This window comes from Tachyglossus aculeatus, chromosome 14 (genome assembly GCF_015852505.1).
Source record: "Tachyglossus aculeatus isolate mTacAcu1 chromosome 14, mTacAcu1.pri, whole genome shotgun sequence".
In the NCBI taxonomy this organism is placed as follows: Eukaryota; Metazoa; Chordata; class Mammalia; order Monotremata; family Tachyglossidae; genus Tachyglossus; species Tachyglossus aculeatus.
The window spans coordinates 13,831,082-13,855,906 of NC_052079.1; the positions used below are offsets into that span (position 1 = coordinate 13,831,082).

Below are 24,825 nucleotides of genomic sequence, written 5' to 3' on the forward strand. Positions count from 1 at the left end.
GTGTGAAACTCATATATGATGAGTGTGCACATGTATGTGTGTGTGAGTAAAAAGTCAATTAGGACCACACTGTGCATATAATGTGTGCCCGTGTACTACGGTTATATCTAAGCAAAACTTGTAACGGCTGAAATGACAACCTGAGATGGAAAAATTTATTTAGTATGCCAAAATAACCAGCTGTAAAATTACGTGAACCACCAAATTATGGAGAATTGCCAATACGAACAAGCCATGTCTCCTAGTAGTTTGTGACTCCTTAAACTGTCAATCCTGACTGCTGCCAAAGTTTTGTGCATTACAAGAACAAAGAGGGAGCTGCCAGGCTTAATAAAAACTAATATTAAGAACACCCAAATAAAATATTAAAGAATAAAAGAAAAACAAAGAGACCACTCTCAACCCGGGGTACCACGGTTCCCCAACTACCTGGTGAACTGAACTGCATAATGAATCATATCAATCCATGGTATTTATTGTGTACTTAGTGTGTGCCAACCACTGTGATAGGTGCTTGGGAGGGAACAATAGAGTTGGTAGACACATTTGCTGCCCAAAAGGGGCTCACAAATTAGGGTGGGGGACCATAAGTGCTGAAGTGTTGGGAATGGGCTTGAGTATCAAGTGTTTAATGGGCAGGAAGGAAATTTTCACTATATGGAATTTGCCAGCCAAGTTTGTAAGCCCCACTTCACATCACTGCCCGCCCTGTTTTTTCTAGTTGATCCCACAATTTCCCTCCCCTGTCTCCACACTTGTCTGGGCATCCCTTATGATTTTTCTCCCAATATTTCACTGCCACCACCACCAACTCTAGACTGTAAACTCGTTGTGGGCAGGGAAGCTGCTGTCTACCAACTCTTGTTATATAGTTCAGTGCTCTACATACGTTAAGCTCTCAGTTCAACTGATTGATTCAACTCCAGCAGCTGCAGCCCCTTCCTCAGATTGCTTTTTCTGTCTTTTGGGGCTGCAAAGCCCTGAGGCGAATAGAGATGGAGCAAGGTCTCAGGGGGCTGGGGCTGGAGGGAGGAGGAGAACACTTACCTTAGACCTTCTCCCCATGGAACAGGGGAGCCAACTGCTCCGAGAGCTTTACGAACAGTTAGGAATAAAATTTACCGATTTTCACCAACTTAATTTTACATAATACAGAACAGGTGAGAATTTAAACACTGAACGTTGTCATATATCCGACAGTGGACTCTGAGAGGGGGCACCTGCGAAGCAGCAACTACCGTTGGACCCTGGCGGGTAGAGGACCCTCTGCTTGGAAATCTGGACCAGGGGCGACAGAAACAGTTGCCTTTTAGCTAGATGAGCCTAGGCATCCCCACAGCTCTGCCTTGCCACTCCTCCCCTCAGTCACTTGTGCCCAGCAAGGACCCAAAACAGAGTGTAGGAAGAGGAGAAGCACTAGCTGAATACCGGTTTTTTCCTCCTTCTTTCTCTCTGTCTGGACAGCAAGCGAACTCCATATCCTGCCTTCTAAGAAACGGGATTGGCGCTGCCAGAGACGAGCCAAGGAGGGTAGCACTCCTTCCGCGGGCCACCAGGAATAGGAGTTGTTTTCTGCTGTTGCCCTGGCAACCGGGGCTGCCCCAAGAGGCCTGGAGGGCAGGGTTCTACGACTGGAAGACAGCAGGAGACACAGTTGCTGGACTTACCTTCAGAGAAATTCATTCATTCAATTGTATTTCCTCTCACCACTAACCCAGGAGGGTGACCACCTGTATTACACGGGTCCTATGGACTTGACCAATTTTAGTGTTTTTTTAAATTATTATTATTAAAAACAGACTCTGCCCAGGGAATCACCACCCCCACCCAGCCCCGTCCACCTCCATCTTTGCCTTCTGGGGCTACAGAGCTACAGGAATGAGATGGAATGGGTGGCAGCTTGTAGTTTCTGTCTCCTGTCTACCCCTTAAGCACTTGATACTCACTCAGCCCACAACACTTACATACATGTCGTTACACTCTGCCACTTCCCCTATCTGTAATTTACCGTTAACGCCTGCCCCCCGCTCAAGGCTGAGTGGGTACAGATCACGTCCACCAACTCATTTCTACTGTGCTTTCCCAAGCACTTGGTACAGTGCTCTGCATTCGGTTAGCATTCAATAAATACCATTGATTGCCTTGGCTGTAATGGGGTTGGACTTCCATACTTTGGGAAGCGATTAGTGGACCCTACTGGAGTCACTAGCAGTCTTTCTTGACATGCGCTGGAAAAAAGATTTTCCAAGGCAATGTCCTTGCCCCACAAACCAGCCCACAGCAGTGAGCTAACACTGGCTAAGCTGCAATCCTCTGGATGCATCAGTTTATTCATGAGGTGATTAAAGAAGCAGAACGGGCAGTGACTCAAGGGACTGGGGTCTAACCCCCACTTGAGATATAGCAGGGTAAGCGATGGAACATGAGGGTTCAGTTGGGAACCCCTCCCCCAGATTAGCCACTGCCAGAAGGTGCTTGTAAGGAGAAATATAGTCAACAGCTGAAGAACAGGTTCTCCTGGGACCACTTCTGAAGGAAAAAGTAGCTGCCCACAAGCATAGCAGGAATATAAGGTTGTTCCCAGGCCCAAAAGCTTGGGAATTGGTGATTCCAGCTCTACAACGATGTCTCTGTCTACAGCGGGGCTGAGGACGAGACATCACAGAGGTGGTGAGCCTGGAACTGGGCAGAAGCCTGCTGGAGAACAATCCAAGAGGAAAGTGATGAAAAACGTAGTTGGCTCTCTGCTGCTTGGAGTAGGGAAATAGGGCTAGAACCTAAATGTCTGGCCATCAGGATGGGCCAGCTGGGACTCTGGTGACAGGAAGATTGTTTGAAACAGAAAGAGTGGGAAAGGAGGAGGAAGGAGGGGGAAAAATGGACTTAGGTGCTGTGCCCTGACTTCAAATAAACAAGAAAACTGGAGTGCAGGGGTAGGAAAATGGAAGAGGATTTGGGGGCTGGACAGCCGTGAGGAACAGGGGGTGGATTTACAGTGCAATTTTTGTTTACTTGCCATCATGTCAGGGCTGGTTCTGGAACGGAGCCTAATTAATTGCATATAAGCCTAAAAGAAAATTTACCTCTTGATATAGCCACTTGCACTCCAGATGGATTAAGTGGCTGTATTATGGGTATGCCTTTACAGTACTTATGGAGAACAGACCGCACGCCCTAATACTCTTTCAGGCCCAAGTTTTCTGATGAATACAACCCCAATATCATTCTCACTTCAGAAGTGGAAGGAATCGGGCTATCTTCTGGTGCCTTTGGTTTATAAATGCAAATAGCTTTTTTACAAAGAGTTTTCCTTTAAGGCCCCGCAAAATAATGAGGTGGCCAAACCTCTTTTTCTAAGGAAATGGAAGGCAGTGCCCAAATAAACCACCAGCTGGTTAAGCCTTAGGCACAGATGGCTGCGTATGTGTTGTAGTTTTAATATAAAATGCTAGCCTTGCTTCTGGCACACTACGTTTTGCAAAATGGACTACAGCCAGAACCTCAGATCAGACTCCTAAAAGGTGGTGATCGAGAGCTACGCAAATGGAATACTTCTGCTAAAACTATTTACTGATATCTTCTTGCCCGAAAATAAGGCAATTACCCTTCAAAATACACTAGACGGTTGGGATCATTGATTTTCATGGCATATAGCATGGCTTCTTACCACTCAGACTTAAAAAAAAATCTGTTAAATCGGATAGGTATGTAAAAACTAGAGGAGGGGTCAAAACATCAATTTTTCGTTGAATTTTGCAACTGTTACTCTGCAGACTGTGTATGAGAATAATACATTTCCAAGTTTATAGAATAATCCAGAAATCGATATAGTTTTTTTTTAAAAAAAAAAAACAAGTCAATAATGTACTTGGAGAAGCTAAGTCATTTAAAGCACTATGCCCCTGTAACATGATGAAAAATAATCTTTATCACCCTCACAAGGGCATGATAAGGAGTTAATGTTCCTATAAGGCATTCTGTTATCCATGGTGCTAAATGATTGATTAATAACGGCATCTGACTGAAGAATTAAACCCAGACCACCACTCTCCCCACTTTCAAAGCATTATCAAGGTCACATCACTTAGGATCGGCTGTAACTTTCCCCCACTAGTAGCCCATTATGGGACAACTCAGCCATTTCTCATCCTGAACCTACTGATCTCTCTGCCCAGTACGACTACTGGAGTAATGAATTCCATGTGCTTACAACCTGTATTGTGATGTTATACTTTAGTTTTGCACATATTTACCTTTGAGTTTCAAAGAGTGTCCCCCTCATCCAAGTATTATGGATACCCACATCTTCCTAAGCACTTAATAAATACAACTGACTGACTGACTGACTGACAGTATCACAGGGCCTACTGTGGTTTAATATAATGGCCTACCCAATTCTTGATGTTCCCGATTCAGTTGACCTTTTTGCCTCAGTGCTGACACACAGTGAGTCAGTGATTCAAAAGACTGGTCAACAATGATTCCGAGATTTCTTTCCTTTGAATCATGACTGATAACTCTGCGCTTACCACGGAATTCTAATTTGGATGAAAATTACAACCTCCCACTGAAGCTCATTTAGCACTTTTTGGCCCACGCATTTAACTTTAAGATCTTCCCACTGATTATCCCCTCCTTCTCAGCAAGGCACTACCCAGAAAAGCTCAGTACACAGTTTTCACTACACATTCCCTCTTCCACGTATTTATGAAGATGTTAGCTCACTATGGGGTACCTCTGTTGTACTGGACTCTCCCAAATGTTTAGTACAGTGCTCTGCACATAGGAAGTGCTCAATCAATACAATGTTTTCTTGGTTAAAAAAAACAAACAAAGGAAACTGGGCCCAGAACTGATTTCTGGAGACTCAATCTGCAGGGTGCCTACTTATCCCTACCCTCTGTTTCCTATCTATTTCTTGATTTAAAAAAGATTCTCTCCAATTACTCAGTTTTGTAAAAGCCCATCGAAAAATATAAATAAATAAATCGGATAACCACCGATTTCTCTATACCTACATGCTGCTTTCACTTTCAAAGGACACCAACAGATTAGCAAGGCACAATTTTCCCTTATGGAAGCCACACTGTTTTCCCACAGCAGGCTGCATTTTCCTATGGGCTAAAAAAAAGCCAAACAATGATTAATTCTAGCACTGTCTCTGGAACCCTTTTCATAATTAGGAATTTCACGGATGACCCACCAGGCACAGTGTCCCTTTGGGCAAGAGTCCCTCCCCTCCAAGTTCCTTCAGAATTCTTAGCCAGTAACCATAATGTTTTGGGGTTTTTTTATTTTGTTTTCTTTTAAATGATACTTGTTAATCACTTGCTATGAGCTAGGCACTGACAAAGGACTGGGGAAGATACAAGCTCATCAGGCTGGACACAGTTCATTCCCATATGGGGCTCACAATCTTAATCCCCATTTTACAGATGAGGTAACTAGGCATGGAGAAATTAAACGACTTGCCCAAGGTCACAAGGCAGAAAAGTGGCGGATACACAGGTTGTGTACACAAGTTATTCTAAAACATCCCAAGTGATTTGGCCCAGTCTGCTTCTGACGATTTGAGTGCAGGCTTCTCTCTAACATCTTCAACCTCAAAGCTCAATAATTCTTAAGTTTGGTCATTATTATCTCCTCATCCTAATTATTATTAAGCCAACTAACATTATTGCTTGATTTGCAGGACTTTGGTCTTTCCCCACCATCCTCCACTTCCTCCAATGAGCACTTCAAAATGATACCACTATGAATACGTGTAACTATTTAGAATATAAGTATTGCGTATGCATGAATAATAGATCAGATGAGGTTGTAAAAATAATCACTACTAATGATCACCATTTTTCTAGGTAAGTAAAACTAAAAAGGCGACAAAATGCCTCTTTACCATTTACAGGAAGTCTTACTGTGTATAGAAACAGCAGGAAAGTACATCTTCTTTATGGTTTAGAATAGAGTGCATAAAAAAGTAATTCTCTATCTCCCTCCCACCACCACATCAAGACAAGACAGTTAACCTCTTTGAAACAAAGCGGGACCCCAACAAAAGAAATTAAACTTCTGTGTATTAAGTTAGCATTTTAGAAATGCTTCTCAAAATCATAAGGGAAAAAGCATAGCTCAGGCTAGAAGAGATGAAAGATCCAGTTGAGATCAATGTTGATCAAATGAGAATACGATAAAAACTATAATAGCATAATAAGGCAGTCTTTCCGCCACCAACACTATCCCCCTAAAAGCACAGTTACATTTCCAATTCAAAAATTGTCACGTTCTGGGTGGAGCTGTGTTTCCCTTTCACGAGTGAAATTTAGGATTTACCTACTTTTTAGTTCTACCCCATCCCCTCTTCCCTTCCTCCTTCACTCTTCCTTTTACCCATCTCCTTCATATAAGAGTCAAGCCTGAAAGCCAAAAGCTGCTCAATACACACGATGTCTTCAACACAGTTCAATGCTGAACCTCTCCGGTGTTTGTAGAGGACACACAAGCTGATAACGTCTAACCTGAGCTGAGTCCACTCCAAACGCTATCTAGAGTTGCCACTGATCACCACCCTTTCACCACAGTTTGCGACTAACACTACGTAGTCAAGATTGGACTCTACCTCTGGAAAGAATAACTAGAATAACTAGAAAGAATAACAAGATGAGAGGACAAGCTATTTGCTGGAGTACGTTTAAAAGCTGTACTCAGTGAAACTTCCAGCTAGTGTACGTCTGCTTTGGCCTTGGTTAAAAAGAAAAATCTCATTACCCATTTTGTGTAGCACTGTCGTGAGTTTCAGAGTCATCGCTATCACTGATGATAATGGTATCATCATCGGTATTGTTGATGTGGCCATTAGCGATCCCATTGTGCTGAGCTGGCGAGATGACTTCTATTATTTTACACTGAAACCTGCGAAGAAACAACATATTTTAAAACTAGAAAGTCCATGGTTATTCAAAGTTCAACATTTATGCTAATGTATTACTCTTGGTCCTAAAACGTGTTCATTTGGCTTAACAACCAAAGGGTTATTTTGTGGTGTATGTATATATATATATAGTATACAGTATATATATATATATATATATATATATATATATACTTCTTTGGCACCAGATAGAAATTGCAAAGGAATGAAGCAACAAATTCACCTAAATGTTACCCATTTGAACAATCCTGATCAACTACTTAACTGAAAAAACTATGTACAACACATGTAAGAGTTAAGATCTTCAGCAAATATTTACCATTTGGTTAATTCTGAAGTGTACAGTAGGGACAATTAAGTCCGGAGTACCTAAATGATAGTTATTTTTAAACTCAGTTATTCCTATATTTCCAGTTTAAGGGATTTCTTAGTCTTAAGATAAAAATGGGGCTGGAGACAAAATTTCTAAAGAATTAAAATTAACAAGTGATCATCCTATATTAAAAAATTGATGCCGCAAGTAATCTAGGCTAACATGATCATTGTCTATGTAATCTTTAATGGCCCATTTATCTCCTGATTCATATTGAAGTCTCCATCTGGCACACTCATTAAGAGTCAAATCAATCCATTCCTTTAATACCAGGACTGCAAACCAAATACAGTGCACAATGGTACTTTTTAAAAAGCAAATTCTTGCAACCCAACAAAGTTTATTCTCAGCTAAGCAAGTCTTCATGACTGATTTAGTTTCTATGGCATCTATATCCCTTTAGTTTATAACCAAACCACGTAAAAATACATTGAAAGAAAAATATACAATACTGAATATATGCTACTGGTTACTAGGGGTTAATTTAATCTAATCTTCCCATTTTAATGCATCATCACAAAATTATGACTCAGATGAAAAAACACCAATGGGGCAAAACACATTTACCATTATTAGAAAACACTACGTGTTATATCTACATGTTGGGAAACATGTACCAAATTATTTTGATTCCCTTCCAGAAATTTTGAAAACACTCTTACCTGGTCTCCCTCACTCGGACTGTGAGCTCCATGAGGGATGGGGACTACATCTGATCTGCTTATATTGTATCAAACTGAACACTGCACACCAAAAGCACTTAAATCCCATTATATAAAGCTTGCTTCTCAGAAAAATAGAATGCAAAGCAGAAAATTATGTTGGCCAACCCTTTGGGTCTTGGAGGCTGCAAAGCAACATCATCACCCCATCAGAATGGCCATTAATGTGCCTCCTGAATACTGGATAAGTGGAAATAGTATTTATTGAGTGCTTACTGTATGCAGAGCACCATACTAGGTGCCGGGCACTGGGAAAGAGTATACAGGTGGGAATTATACACAGACCCTGTCCCTCAGATTCACAATCTATGAAAGGAGACACAGGTCATCAAATGTTAAGCTGGGCAAGCAGTATATGATGCCATCATTTTGCAGAATGACCTTACTGTGCTTCTTGACCGCTTTTCTGTGATCCAGCAAGTTTTTCCTCAACTTGCTCCAGTACGTTTACCAACTCTAAGTCACAGACTAGGCAGCAAGAGCTGGAGGGCAGAGGGACACACAGCACTGAAAAATTTAAAAGCCAACATAAGTGGTTGGCACTGGATCAGAATTAGAAGTCAGGCCAATTGAAAATTAGATTGATGTAAAACTGGACAGATGGTCCCCCTTATCCTCATGAAAAGACACAACCGCACCTTGAAGTTGTGCTCTAGCATTGGTGTGCAGAAGATAACACAGATTGCTAGCCTGCACTTCTTGTGCATTTGGTCAATAAGCAGATCAGCTTTCCTCCCATGCTCCAAAGCTCTAGGACATTCCAGCCTCCTCACAGCATAAATGATTTGGACTGAATATTAACTCCTACACCTTGTACCTCAAAATAACGTGGCATTTGGGTTTTATCATTTAAATAAAAAAAAAAAACACTTGGGCCTGTCCCAGTGAGAACTGAACACTGCAAGTTTGATCCAAATCCATATTAGAGAAAGCTAAATTGGGAAAGTTCAAATCAATCAATCAATCAATGGAGCTTACTGAATGCCTACTGTGTGCATTGCACTGTCCTAAGTGCTTGGGATAAAGTAATTAGCAATGAAAAAATCCCAGTCTTTTCCCATTTAGAGACTAGTGTCATAAAGGAGGCTAGGGATGCAAAGTCAAAACTGTTGAATTTTAAAACTTAGACAGTATAGATTTCGAAATGTAGGCACAGTTTGTTTTAACATAAAATGTCTAAAGTTAGACTGCCTAAACTCACTCTCCACTCTCCTGGGACACCTTTCCCCATCAAATCTTCCAGACTAAAGTCCTCCCCATCTTCAAGTCCTCCTGAAAACTCTGCTCCTCCAGGAGGGGTTCTTTCCACCATCCCCAGTCATGTCATCCCAACAGCCCACCCTCAGCATTTTTGTATACATCAATTTATGTACTTCATTTATTCAATTTTCTGAATACCAGTTCAAGCTTTTCTCTCGTGCTCCCATTACATTTATACAACCTATATACTTCTCTCTCCTCTGTTAGATTGTACATTACTTGATGTTGGGAACAGGTCTTTTTGTCTTCGGAGCGGGTGCTCAATTAACAGTACTGAATGGATGGGATACAACTGAAACTTACAAAATTATGGAAGTCCCAAAACAACAAGGCAGAGGTATCTATTAATGATTGAAAGTGTAACATTCTAAAAAATATAGGGACACCTTTAAGTGGCACATAATTTGATACCTCAGGAAGCTGTGAAGAAGTTCAGATAAATTCATGGACAAGCAGTCCATAATGAGTAACATGGGGAGAAGTTTGGGATTTAAGCTTGTCGTGGGAAGGGAACGTGTCTCCCAACTCTGTTATATTGTACTCTCCCAAGCACTTAGTACAGTGCTCTGTGCATAGTAAACACTCAATAAATATGGTTCACTGAAAGTTAGTCGGGCTCTAATCACGAATAGGTGTGCCTTTCATTACTTAAAAACAAAAACAAACAAAACAAACAAAAACACACAAGGAAGGAGGCTCCGCCCCATAAAAAGTTTTCCTTCTGGTTCAGGAAGTACAGCCCTAAGTGGGTTTATTGACTTCATTAGTGAATATTTTTTAAAAATTAGTAAGGCTAATCTGTAGCCCACAAATTGAGTGAAAAAGTCCAAAGGGGTTGAATAAAACAAAATATGATACTGTCTCAAATCACCAAGAATGCATTAGGACAGGGCTTTTGAGGCAAAGAAGGTTGGACTTCAGGTGTCAGTCTTTCCAGTACAGAGGAAAAGTTCCAGCAAGGACAGAAACATCTTGGAGATTAAAAAATCTGTCCATACAACTGAAGCTTTGGTCTTCAGAAAAAAAGCCTCCTGCACTGGATCACAATCCTTCTCCCAAAGAGGTGTCAGAACCTACTGCTTAACCTAGCAAGGGGCTTTAAATAAGATTTTAAAGGGATAAGCTGAGTTCAAAGAGAAGTGAAATTGGCATTCATTTCCAAAAGAAATTCTAGTGTGGTTGACAAGATAACAAGGAGGAAATCAAAAAGCTCTGTTTATGGTTACTTAAAATATTTGGATGGAAAGACAAGGAGGTTGGAAAATCAGCAGAAAGAATTGAGAGTCAGAACCACAGTATGGTGAAAATGGAATTAGAAGATATGGTGGGACTGAAAAGCTGAACTGCAAGGATACTTATTGGTTGTTCAGCAAAGATGAAAGGGAAGAGAGGGGAGGGGAGAAAGAAAGGTGTTGACTTGTCCAACAAGGATTCTCATGAAGAGAACAAGGGTAAAGGTCTATTAGACTCCAAAAAGGGAAAAGGATGGGATGACATTATGTGGCCAGTTCTCCAAATCTGCTATCTGACAGTGCTGGGAGATTTTAAATTACCCAATTGTCTTCTGGGAAAGCCTTTCAATGGCCACAAATCATCACAAGTTTTCAGAGACCATGTTCTGGTGCAGACAGGAGAGAAAGAACAAGGCATTTGCCCTTCTTGATTTGATCTTTCCTAATTAATTGAGAATCTAAAGATCATGGTTGTAGTGATCACGAAATGATCATTAGAGGGAGAAAAGAAGTTGGCAAAATAAAGAAAATAAACTCTAAAAGAGCAAACGGTAACAGGCTTAGGACACCAACAGATACCAAAGAAAATCTGCCAGGAAAATGGGTCCAAGGAATTCTACTTTAAAAAGAGTTCTGCAAGGTCCGAGGACTACACAGGCAGTTCAAGAAGGGTAAAAAGATGCCTTGTTGGCTAAACCAAGCACTCCTGAGGGCAGGGAACGTGTCTACCAACTCTGTTGTATTGTACTCCACCAAGCGCTTAACACAGTGCTCTGCACACAGTAAGCACTCAAATACCATGAGATGCCTTCCCTGATTAAGCCCTCATTTCCTCTTCTCCCACTCCCTTCTGCATCACCCCGACACTCGGATTTGCTCCCTTTATTCACCCCTCCCTCGGCCCAACAGCACCTACATACATATCCATAATTTATTTATTTATACTGACATCTGTCTCCTCTAGACTGAAAGCTTGTTGTGGGCAGGAAACATGTCTTCCAGCTCTGCCATATTGTACTCTCCCAAGTGCTTAGTACAGTGTTCTGCACACAGTAAATGCTCAACTGATTGATGAAAAGAGAAAGCTTCAGAATGTATGTAGTTACCAAATCACTAAAGAGAACAAGGAATAGAATACACTTAGATAGGGTCAAGCGGACAAAAATGAAGGTTGGAAAAGAAGATGTATCTAGTACATAATATCACGGGCATCAAAATTCTTTAGTTATATTACGCAAAAAAGAGAATCAGGGGAAAATCACATTCCACTGGTAGACAGGGAGAGAAAGCTGAAAATAGGAGGCTATAAAGGATTCAAAAGGCAAAGTCTTTGCAAGAACAAACAGTAGCTCATACACAGTCCAATAATCAATTTTCCAAAGATTTTCAAAATAAACTATGAGAATTATTTATAAAAAAGACTCCCCAAAATGAACAGCTGGCGGGCGGGCGGGGTGAGGGAGAACAAACACTGCTTATGGTCACTAAAGTATTCTGAGGAAAATATTAATTCCCAGTTTGAAGGCTTGCTGTGCTTCTGTACCTTGAATGATTACGTAAATTAGATTTTCAAAGCACCAAACCTGAAATACTGGTAAGTTGGGCAAACCACTTAAAGAAAACCCTTCAAGACAAATTCAAGTTTGGTTTCAGTTGACTAACATAACTCTCTTAAAATTAGCTTCTGTTCTTAAGATTTCCCAGTGTTTGTAGAATTTGTACGGTTTAATCTAGATTTTATTTAGCGGACATTGAATCTTACAAACAGAAAGAACTCCGGTAGCCATTAGGCTCTCATATGTTTGTGTAACTGTGAGAGACACAATCCCTGCTCTAGAAATGTACAAATGAAAACAAATATGTAAAAGGACATGGAGTTGCAGCAGTAAAAATATGAACACTACTTACATTACAATGCAAACATTAGTAGGAGTACTGGGTTCTATTGGTAGCATAGATCTGTAACCACTGATTCATTTATTTATTCAATCACATTTATTAAGTGCTTACTTTGTGTAGAGCACTGTACTAAGTGCTTCGGAAAGTACAATACAACAACAGAGACATTCCTGTGGGTGACATAAGACAACTGCCATTTAATCTTTTTTTTCTTCTACGCAATTTAGTCTGAACAACTGAATATCAGAAGACCTGACAGTTATTTCTTTTCCTTTCCTAGCTGATTGATTTAGGACTCGTGCTTGAAGGAGTCTATCTGTACCTCCCAAGCGCTTAGTACAGTGCTCTGCACACAGTAAGCGCTCAATAAATACGACTGAATGAATGAATGAATGAAGAACTTCTGCAGACAACCAGAAGTATACATTAACACTACCTTCCAGAGTGCCTCAATGTCTCAAAAATGAATCTGTAAAATCGTTTGAAAAAGACTAAACCTATTATGCAAGTGTGCTTCATTCCACTGGTGAAAAGGCAACTAGCCAGAAAAACCTCCTTACACTTCAATCTAGCAGGACCTACTAAGCACTTAGTACAGTGCTCTGCACATAGTAAGCGCTCAATAAATACGATTGATGATGATGGGCTACTTACATTAATAAAAAATGGGAGAAAGAAAAACAGCTTGCCCCCTCCAGGCATTCACCCCCACGTTTTTCTTATGAACAAACACCCCTCCCAGTCACCTTAACTGACTCCACAGTCCTTCCAGAGGAAACATTTCAAGGTAGAAGATGATGCTGCAGGCAAGTTTGTCCCTGCCCAAATTGAATTATTTGAGGGTAGTTGATGATACTAAAGTGTGACAAAATCCTTTGCACATTACATGCCCTTAAAGATTGCCCTTAGACTGCTGCAATTACTACCCACAGCGTCTGAAGCCATTTATGTTTCTCCCCGATATCTGGTGCGATCTTCTCGGAGGTGCTGCTCTGAGTCACCCAATTTCTAATTGCTATATGCCAGACTGGTCTGTTAGTGCTACCATCTCCCAACCTCTCCTGACTACACCCTATCATTTGAGGTTGGGTACAGTACGGCACCTGTTTGGGTGTCCTGCTGGCATCCCAAATCCTCACATCCCGCCCAGTGAAGTTGAGAAGGGACACGATTACTTCGACAATAGTGGACTGACTGCATTCCGGGACCTGAATGCTAGTGATCCTGTCTTGCTATTTCATTCAGTGGTATTCACTGAGCACTTACTGTATACAAAGCACTAGAAGGGGAATTATTATGGAATTATTCAAGATGCCAAAGGTCATTTTTCATTTTTCACAAGAGACACAGCATGGCCTTAGGGGATAGGGTACGGGCCCGGGTCCTAATCCCAGCTCTGCCACTTGTCTGCTGTGTGACCCTGGGCAAATCAGTTCACTTCTCTGTGCCTCAATTACCTCATTCGTAAAGTGGTGTGAGTCCCATGTGGGACACGGGCTGTATCCAACTGAATTAGCCTCTATCTACCCCAGCGCTTAGTAATCCCGGCTCCACCACTTGTCAGCTGTGGGACTTTGGGCAAGTCACTTAACTTGTCTGGGCCTCAGTCACCTCATCTGTAAAATGGGGATTAAGTCTGTGAGCCCCACGTGGGACCTGATTACCTTGTATCCTCCCAGCGCTTAGAACAGTGCTTGGCACATAGTTAGCGCTTAACAAACGCCATCATTATTATTACAGTACCTGGTACATAGTAAGTACTTACATACCATGAAAAAATAAAAAAACTCTAAAGAAAACTGGATACAATTTCTCTACAAATTGGTGCCATTCTGTTCTGTCTTCCTTCTGCTTCACCTCTGCACTTGGATCTGTACCCTTTAAGCATTTGCTATTCACTCCATCCTCAGGCCCACAGCCCTTAGAAACATATCCCTAATTTATTTTAATGTCTCCTCTGCTAGACCGTAAGCTCCTGGTGGGCAGAGAATGTGCCTACCAACTGTTGTACTGTACTCTTCCAAGTGCTTAGTACAGTGCTCTGCACACAGTAAGCACTCAATAAATACCACTGATTGAATGCATATGGTTCAGGTTTACTGTCAATTCCTACAGCTTTGCTGATTTTACTAAGCAGTTGTAATTATTTGCACATCTAGAACACAGTCATCAGCATATAAATTCCTTTTTGGCCGATTCAGGGCCTTTTGTTGCCGTCCATCGCCTGCTGCATTACAAGGATTTCCCAGAGGAACAGATTCTTGGTTGCCTCCTTGAGAATGACCACACTGAACAGAATTAACAAGATGGAACCCAGTGCACCATCTTCATTTTATTTGCTGGTGCTGAGGAAAGGTTGTGGACAAGGCCCTTCCAAATCTGCCAACTAGCTACATCAAGGAGTAGCCTTGGATCTTGAGTTTTCCAGCACGTGTTGGATAGGACATGGTCACGTATTCCCAGATCCCTATCCACAGTCATATACGCAACACAGACCCACATGCTTGAGTAAACTTAGGCCTGGTTGAAGCAGGGATGTAGGGCAATGCTGTGCTTAAGGTGAAACTCATCTGGCAGCTCTGAATCCTGCCAACCCTCCAATCCTACCCGCAAGACTATTTTGGTTGAGTAGGGACACGTGAACAGGTCAGGATCGGGAATCTGGAAGGAAGCTGTCCTGGTCACCCCAGTGGGTTAAGAACACGATGGCCACGGAGAGCAGGGGATACTACTCTGCTTCTGCTCCCTGAATCCATCTCTCCGTCAACAGTGTGGTCTAGCAGAAAGAGCCCGGGCTCGTGGGTCAGAGGACCTAGATTTTAGTCTCAGCTCTACCACTTCCCTGCTTCTGTGACCTTGGGCAAGAAACTTCTCTGTGCCTCAGTTACCTCATCTGCAAAATGGGGACTAAGACAGTGAACCGTTGGAAGAACAGGGACTGGGTCCAACCTGATGATCATGTATCTACCCCAACACACAGTACTGTACCTGGCACATAGTAAAAACTTTACCAATACCATTAAAAAAAGGGATTCATTCATTCAATCGTATTTATTGAGCGCTTACTGTGGGATAAATCAAGAGCATTTGAGTGCCTACATGCAAGACACTTAACACACTATGGCAGTAAAAGTCAAGGTCCCTGTCCTTGAGGAATTTATAATTTAATGGGGTAGACAAGTTGCTAAAATTACAGCACCAAAATAAACAAAAAAGGCACCTGCTTAAGCAGCTTCTTAAGTCCTCTTTACTCCATGACTACGCAGGTCAGAGAATGCCATATGAAGATGTCTTTTGGAGGATTCTGAAGCTCCTGATTTTGACATCTCTCCCACCAAGAGACATAAAACTTCAACCAGGTTGCACCAGCTCTCGCATCAACTACAGCCCTGTTTCTCCACTCTGATCCCTCCCTCCATCTCACCACCTGTTCAGACATGTACAGTTTTTAAGGATTAATGACAGATTTCACCTTTAGCACAGAAGACCGAGACCTAATGATACTACCATCCCCAAAATGATGCTAAAACCAGCAAGATCTCATCCCAGTAACTGGGATAATATCCCAGAGTGAATGCCCAAAATGACTCATTAACTCCCAAGATCAGCTACCCAAGGTCAAGATATTTAATACTTAATGTCAGCAGGTTCTTCAAGGCAGCTTCCCTTTGAACACCGTGAGACTGGCTGGGTATGGAGTAATATGCATGGGGTTTTCCAACAATGATTTCAGTCATTGCTTCCCACAAACTGGCTACAGAAATTTATGGAATTTCTTTACGTTGCTGCAAAATCCTCTAAACTCCACTGCTGGCAATATGAGAAGCAATGTGGCCTAGTGAAGATCACAGGCCTGAGAGTCATAGGACCTCTGCTACCTGCTATGGGACCTTAGTCTCGTCACTTTACTTCTCTGTGCCTCTGTTACCTCATCTGAAAAATGGGGATTAAGACTGAGCCCTCCGTGGGACATGGACTGTATCCAACCTGATTAGCTTGTATCTACCCCACTGCTTAGTTCACATGGAAAGCTCCTAATCATAAAAGAAAAAAGTTCTGGTCAGAATCAGCTCCTAGACAGCATTGCTGTAAGTATTCCCAAAATCACAGTGTGGTTCTATAATGCAACATGACATAGCAGACATGATCTTCGTTGCCAAGTTGGCAGGAGGGCTGCCAAGAACCATATAAAAGCCTTATTTTACCAAAGCACTTAATCCCAACAGGAGTCCAGGGCTCTGGAAGCTATTAAACAAGTGCGGTTGGACTAAATTCGCCGAGGTCCTAGGGCTACTTACTCCACAATGAAAGAAACATAAAAGTCCCCAATTAGCAGCAATTGCCAACACATTCAGGAGGCAGTTGTCAAAAGATAGAGTTATGGTTTAATGGCATTCTAGTAAACGTTCTAGGGGATGGAAGACTTGCAAAGGTCAATTACTCGAGCCTTCTACCACTCTGCAATACTGGCTCACGCATTCAGAAACTCAGGATTTTATCCCTCATCTGTCCTTTTGTCCAGGATGTGTTGCAAAATCCAGGTAATTTCAGGATTAAGATAACAATTAGAATTGAACCAATGATTTGTGAACTACTCTAATCACTGGTCAATAGGAAGAGGGTGAGTTTGCAATAAGAATTTTTTAAAAGTCACTCAATTCTATGCTTGCTTTTCAGCGAGGCCTGTTATAATGGCGTTCCTTAAATTGAAGCAGCTTCCCTGGAAAATCACCTCACAGCCCTCGAAACTGCCTATGCAGTTGGATCTGTACGTTTTCAGCACTTAATAATAGTAATGGTAATAATAATAACAATAGTATTTGTTAAGTGCTTACTATGTGCCAGGCACTGTACTAAGCTCTGGGATAGACACAAGCAAATCGATTTGGACAGGGTCCCTTGTCCCACATGGGCTCAGTCTTAATCCCCATTTTACAGATGAGGCAACTGAGGCCCAGAAAAGTGAAGTGATTTGCCCAAAGTCACACAGCAGACAAGTGGAGGAGCCAGAATTGGAATCCAGATCCTTCTGTTCTATCCACTAGGCTATGCTGCTTCTCTATTCAACTCTCCCTCCAGCTCATATGTGCATATATGTAATTTATTTATATTAGTGTCTGTTGTTCCCCCTAGATGGTAAGCTCCCTGTGGGTAGAAAATGTGTCTACCAACTCTGCTGTATTGTACTCACCCAAGGGTTTAAACACAGAGCACCAGGGTAATAGCTCGAATATCACTGTTCGACGGATCTCTAGAAGACCATTTTGTTGTTCGTAGATATAGACTATTTAGTCATAGCATTGAGGAACTATGAACATGAATAAGGTTATTGACTTATTTAAAAGTCTTTCAAGGAAGCCACGTATTCAAAGCCAAAAAGACCACTTTTCAAGGAATCAAGAGTGATCACTAGGCAAGTTTCTCTTCAGAAATTTCCATTATTGGAATGAGGGATTTCCTAAATCATGCACACATATGTACACCTTAATCAAGGTTCCAAGGAATCATTTTGAGTTCTGCTGATTATTTCACGAGGTAAACCGAACCACGAATCTATTTAGTTCCTTGTTTTTGTTCTTATTTCTATGTGTTACTATCATTACTATGCTGTTCGTTACTATGTGTCAGGCACTGTGGTAAATACAAATTCATCAGGTCGGACACAATCCCTGACCCACATGGGTTCACACTTCAAGTAGGAGGAAGAACACAGGCACTGAATCCTCATTCTACAGATGAGGAAACTGAGGCACAGACAATAATAATAATAATAATTTTGGTATTTGCTAAGCGCTTACTATGTGAAGCACTGTTCTAAGCGCTGGGGGAGATACAAGTTAATTAGGTTGTTCCACATGGGGCTCACAGTCTTAATCCCCATTTTCCAGATGAGGTAACAGGCACAGAGAAGTTAAGTGACTTGCCAAAAGTCACACAGCTGATAAGTGGCGGAGCTGGGATTAGAACCCATGACCTCCGACTCCCAAGCCCACGCTCTTTCCACTGAGCCACACTGCTTCTCTGACAAGTCAAGTGACCTACCCAAGGTCACACAACAGGCAAATGGCAGAGCAGACATCAGAACCTAGGTTCTCCATTGGGCTACCCTACTCCTCCTGTTCATATGATCTTAACAGAATATGACTGCAATTTGTGTCCATTTATTTCTCCCCCCAACTAGAATGTAAACTTTTTGTGAGGGCAGGGACCTCGATTTATCTCCCAAGCACATAGCACAGTGCTATGCCTACAATAAGTGATAATGCAGATACGGTTTTCTTTAATACCTATTTCATTTTGTGACTCGCACAGACTACTAGTGAATTAAGAATGTTCTTTCCACAGCACTTATCTATCTGGATAGAACACGAGCCGTAAATAAATGAAGCACAGGAAAAAACCGTTGTGTGCAACTGCATGGCATCAATCAAGACGCACATAATTCTTCCAGAATGCTACATTATACAAAAACTGGCTGTGCTATTTTTAACTAGTAGAAAATATAACATGTGTGGTTCTCATAATTACTTTTAGGACCTTTCCACTGGAAGTCATTTTCACTACAGAGTGCATTTTAACATCTTCCATACATCCTTAACATACTTGATGGTTCAAATTAGTTCCAACTATTTTATCTCTTGCGTTACTATCAGCAGGCATCTTTCATAGAAAGGTCTTTCATGAGGCGATAAAGAAAACACTCACGCACTTTTGCCTACTGGAACTTTCCCAATGATGTGTAAACACATCAGTGGGGAAGAGAGGGCAGAGTATATTTTTCTCAACTACAGGGAATTAACAGCCATACACTTTAGCCTTAGTTCTCCTTATAGCCAAGCAAATATCTGAATATTTGTGTTAGCGGAGTATTATAGAGGACATCACTTGGTCTGAAGATGCTATGAGGTAGAGAAGTTGAGACGAATTAGAGATGGAAGGAGGCTTTAAAATAACAATGTAAGGATAGACAGTGCAAGAGTTTGTCCTAGTCTGGTGATGCAGTCTAGAAAACATAAAAAGGGGAATGTTGCTATTTCATTCATTCATTCAATCGTATTTACTGAGCACTGTGTGTAGAGCACTGTACTAAGCGCTTGGGAAGTACAAGTTGGCAACATATAGAGACGGTACCTACCCAACAGCAGGCTCACAGTCTAGAAGGGTCTATTTAACTTGAAAACTGAGAAAAACCCCAATTTGCTTGCAGAACTTAAGCACTGTTCATTTATAAATAATTGTGGTATTCTTAAGCGCTTACTATGTGCCAAGCACTGTTCTAAACACTACAGCAGATACAAGGTAATCAGGTTGGACAAAGTCCCTTGTCTGACATGAGGCTCACAGTCTTAATCTTCATTTTACAGATGAGGTAACCGAGGCCCAGATAAGTTAAGTGACTTGCTCAAGGTCACACAGCAGGATTGGAACCCATGACTTCTGACTTCTAGGGCCATGCTCTTTCCACTAGTCAAAAAAAAAAAAAAAAATCAGTCCAGATTAGAGTAGAGGGGAGCGGGATGAGAATTTCCAAGTTCAGTAGGTTGACCAACACTAGTATTGCTTCTCTAGTTCACATCCAACCACCGAAATGGAGAGGAGGATCAGGTAAAGCTTTAAGGGGATAAAAGGCAATAGAAATAGTAAGGACCTAGAGGATGCACTAGTTGACAAGAAAAATGAGCTGAGAAGAGAAATGAGGGAAAACAAATACAGATTTAAAGAGGATCTAAACATTTTTTCACAGAAATTATGTCTGAAAAATTCTCCACCATCTTTTGGACCCATTGCGACCTCAATGCAGTCGTTTAGTGCTCATAAAAACACTCACCTATAACTCTACTCTCTAAGAGACAAAGCAGGATTCCATTACAATCTTTTCTTTTGAAAGTAAAGGAAAAAAGTATTAATTACTTCATTACTTTAGGGTTGTTTTTTTTTTTAATTTCCCCAAATTGGGCTTAAAAAAAAAAATACAAAAACTCCAGCTCCCATCAACAACTGAAATGCTGCCAAACCACATATTTTAGTTCTAAAGTAGGAAATGTGCTAGGACATATGAGCAACTCCAGCGCATGTGCCAGAAGATGGCCTAGCCGGCATCTTGTTTGTGGGGTAAGTCCTAGCCTGCCTCCTTTTTCCTTTGACCAGCCCACAGGGAGGCTAAGAGGCCAGGGCGAGGCTACTTAAGAACTACTGCCAATCCGATAAGGACCCTGTCCTCTAAGAGTGGCATAAAAATGAAGAAACATCGCCAATGCCTCTGTTAGGCTCCAAGTGGCCTTCTAGGAGCCTAATTTATGAAGACACGTCTACACTACACACTTCCAATGACCACAAAAGTTTCCAAGCTAAATTTGCCATAGCGATTTCTTAGAACTGGCTAATGGATATATTTAAGATGCACCTAAATGTTCATTTAAATTGAGGGGCAGGTGGGGACAGAGGGAGTTTTGCCAAAACACTTATATACTCTGCCTCTGATACGACAGCTCTTGAAAATAAAGTCAGTGACCTCCGACACATTCCCTTCACAACTGCACAATACCTTTTTCTAAAGAATGTCTTAAATGTAGCTACCCAATAATTTTGGTGTCCCTGTCAAAATGAACAAAATAAATACATGTTCTATTGACTCTATTTCATTGGGTTATTTGCCTGGAGGCTAGCAACTTAAAACCACTTAATACACAGTCCAGGCACCAAAATACTGTGCTGTTCAGAGCAGCCCTGACAAAATACTCCGTCTCCCTTTATGCGGGACAGGAACTGTCTAACCTTTAGATGGTAAACTCATTGTAGACAGGGAACTTGTCTACTAACTGTTATATTTTATTCTCCCAAGTGTTTAGTACGCTGTACACACAGTAAGCGCTCAATAAATGATTGATTAAACCTGATCATCTTCTATCTAACCCCGGGCCTGGCACTTGGAAAGCATTTAACTAACACTATTATGACTATTATTTGAAAACCACTGCTCCAGCTCCAGGGTCACTACCGTCCCTTTTCAGGTATCCTTGGGGGGTCCATAACCATGACAAAGCCTTCGTCATGTAGATCCCACACACCCATGATGGTTGGAGGCTAAACAGAAAAGTAAAACCACTTCCTGGTGGTTTAAAGCCATAGGATGGCAGAACCATATACAAACATAGAATCAGCCTACATTCCTCATTTGGGGGGTCTCTTTGGACTTCATTTCTAGACTGGACTTCTAGATTGGACTTCTTCTAGACTGTGAGCCCGTTGTTGGGTAGGGACCGTCTCTGTATGTTGCCAACTTGTACTTCCCAAGCGCTTAGTACAGTGCTCTGCACACAGTAAGCACTCAATAAATATGATTATATGAATTTGGAACAGTGACTTCTTAGAAATTACCACGACAGTTTTACATATCTCAAGTACAATCATATTCATCGAGTGCTTACCGTGTGCAGAGCACTGTTCTAAGAGCTTGGGAGAGTATACTATAACAGTTATTCTGATGACTTGACACCTGACCATATGTTCTGTTTTGTTGTCTGTCTCCCCCCTCCTAGACTGTGAGCCCGTTGTTGGTTAGGGACCGTCTCTATATGTTGCCAACCTGTACTTCCCAAGCGCTAAGTACAGTGCTCTGCACACAGTAAGCGCTCAATAAATACGACTGAATGAATGAATGAACAGAGTTGGTAGATACGTTCCCTGTCCGCAATGAGCTTACAGTCTAGAGGGGGAGGAAGACATTAATATAAAGAAATTATGGATATGTACATAAGCGCTGTGGGGCTGAGGTGGGGGGTGTGAAGTAAAGGGATATGGAGAAGCAGCGTGGCTCAGTGGAAAGAGCCCGGGCTTTGGAGTCGGAGGTCAGGGGTTCAAATCCCGGCTCCGCCACTTGTCAGCTGTGTGACTTTGGGCAAGCCACTTAACTTCTCTGGGCCTCAGTTACCTCATCTGTAAAATGGGGATTAAGACTGTGAGCCCCTTGGGACAACCTGATCACTCTGTAACCTCCCCAGCACTTAGAACAGTGCTTTGCACATAGTAAGTGCTTAATATATGCCATTATTATTATTATTATGTTGATCTGAAGGAATAGGGAGGAAAGCACGGATTAGCCTGTATGTGACTCTCTTTAGTTCCCCTTCTTCTTCTTCCCAGCCCCTTGAGTATCTGGAATTTTCCTTTTGCCCCTTTAGAGTTCAAGTCCATTTCAGGAATCCACCCTGCCTCCAGGAGTTTCAGGTAGACTGCTATTTCTACTCCTCCTAAAGCCTTCAGCCCACCTGTCCATTTGGCTACGTCTCCGCAGACGTTGGCCTATTTCTCCACTCCGTCACCCTCCCATTTCCCAGTGATCACCAAGAAAAGAGAAGGGAGGTGGGCAGGCTCAGGTCCTTCGGAGTAACAGAAGTGGCAGGCAGTATTGGTCACAGTTAGAGCTGCAGAGAGGAAGGAGTTCCCCACCCTCCAAGGCCTGGGCCTCCTCTTTCCCTGGAGCTGAATCCGGGGACAGGAGGAGAGGGAGAGGATCAAAGCAGGGAATACACACACTGAAAGAAATGCAGCAGTTCACCAATGCCCCAAATTCTAAAGGGCAGGAAATGACTAGGAGAGGACTCGAATTTTAAAAAGAGGTAGGTAGCATGTCACTCATAGCATTTCTAGTTTAAGACAGGAACACCAAGGCAAGGGCTAGTTAGGCAAGGTAAATAAGGCAAAATAACAAAAATAATGGTTGGTGTTAAGTGCTTACTATGAGCCAAGCACTGTCTGGGGTAGATACAAGGTCATCAGGTTGGACATAGTCCCTGTCCCACATGGGGCTCCCAGTCTTAATCCTCATTTTGCAGGTGAGGGAACTGAGGCCCAGAGAAGTGAAGTAACGTGCCCAAGGTCACAGACAAGGGGCAGAGCCGGGATTTGAACCCAGGTCCTTCTGACTTCCGGGCCCGCGCTCTAGCTACTCCTGATTCTTCAATTCACTAAACTATACCAATTCCCCTCAGAATCCGCAACACACTAGCAATCCATACTCAGTATAAAATTATAAATTCAACGCTCTTTTTGTTATTTCCCCTCACAGAAAAAAACCCCCGAAATATTTATAAGCACATCAATATTCCAAATCTAATGGATTTAAAATTACTTTATTTTCACTTTAACTAAACCATCATCCCTCTAGACTGTAAGCTCCTTATGGGCAGGGAATATGTCTGCTAATTCTATTGTACTTTACTCTCCCAAGCACTTAGTACAGTGCTCTGCACATAGTAAGTGCTCAAGAAATACCATTGATTGATTACAAAATTATTTTTTGTTCACTATAGCAAACTCTGCCTCTACAAGTCGAGAGCCATTCTATTTTGGGAGTGTGTATGTAGATATACGGCTGCCCTTTGTACTTAAAGCTAACACTGCTAATGACTAGGACTTAATGAAATTTCTACAGTAGCCTTCGGGACAGAGGGACCATCACGAAGGCAAGAGAATTCTTAATGACTATGTTGGGAACAAGAAATGACGGCAGAAATCACACTACCTGCACAAATGGCTTAAGACCCCTTTTTGAAATTCCCAATTACAGTTTCAGAATTCAGCTAATCATTATGTCATTTGTTACGTGGCTAATCCCACATTGTTACAAAGAAGAACTACGGATCAATACACATTTCAAAAACTAAATCTAAAATGTTTTACCTTGCACCATTGTTCCTAACTACTTCCACAGTTTCGCCAACAAAATATCGATCCTTGACATAAGCGAAGAGATCATCACAAATTTCATGCAGACGCGAACGATGGGTAAGGGTGGTCAAGTACAAAACTGGAACTATTAGTGGTTCTGGAAAACTCTGAAGATTTTGTCTGGCTTTCTTTTCTGACTCAAGGGCTTCCTGATAGGTGAGTCCAGGTTTACCGGTCACAGCACAGCTCCACACAAGGCTGTTACACAGTATAGTTCGTTCAAAAAAGTCACTGAAATAAAAAAGGTGGAAAAATTATTACCCAGGACTAACAAATTTCTAATTAACAACTGATATTTGCGCATGTTTGGGGGGAAAAATTTGAAGTTATCACTGGACTTCTAGAGTTCAGCGAGCTATTGGACAGGAAGGGCTTTAATGGTGGAAAGGATTTTTTTATACATTTAACACACTCACCCACCATCTCTTCCCCTCCCTCCCTACCCCCTCCCCTCCAACGCAAACTGATTTACTCTTTCAGGGCAGAATAGTTGAATCTGCCAGTGAGGTGCTTTTTTTTGGTGGTGGTGGCGGGGGCAACACGAGAGGGAAGGAGGTTTTGCTGAAACCTGCACCCCAAAGCCCTTCATGAGTTGGGCCATCCCTAGCCACGAGGCCTGAGCCTGTGGGACCGGTCAACTGGCACTACTGGTCCAACTGGCACTACACCAAATTCAGTTGG

The 24,825-nt window shown here is 41.9% G+C and overlaps 1 protein-coding gene across 2 annotated transcripts in view; it reads right to left on the reverse strand.

Annotated features, from left to right (window-relative positions):
• BAZ1A (bromodomain adjacent to zinc finger domain 1A) overlaps positions 1 to 24,825 on the reverse strand; it is a 95,936-nt gene that overhangs the window by 41,028 nt on the left and 30,083 nt on the right. For both annotated transcript variants that reach the window (XM_038756158.1, XM_038756157.1), the window contains exons 4-5: positions 24,097 to 24,375; positions 6,766 to 6,909 (exon numbers count right to left, since the gene is read on the reverse strand). In XM_038756158.1, coding sequence (XP_038612086.1) covers positions 6,766 to 6,909; positions 24,097 to 24,375 — 423 coding nt within the window. The remainder of the gene's footprint in view (positions 1 to 6,765; positions 6,910 to 24,096; positions 24,376 to 24,825) is intronic.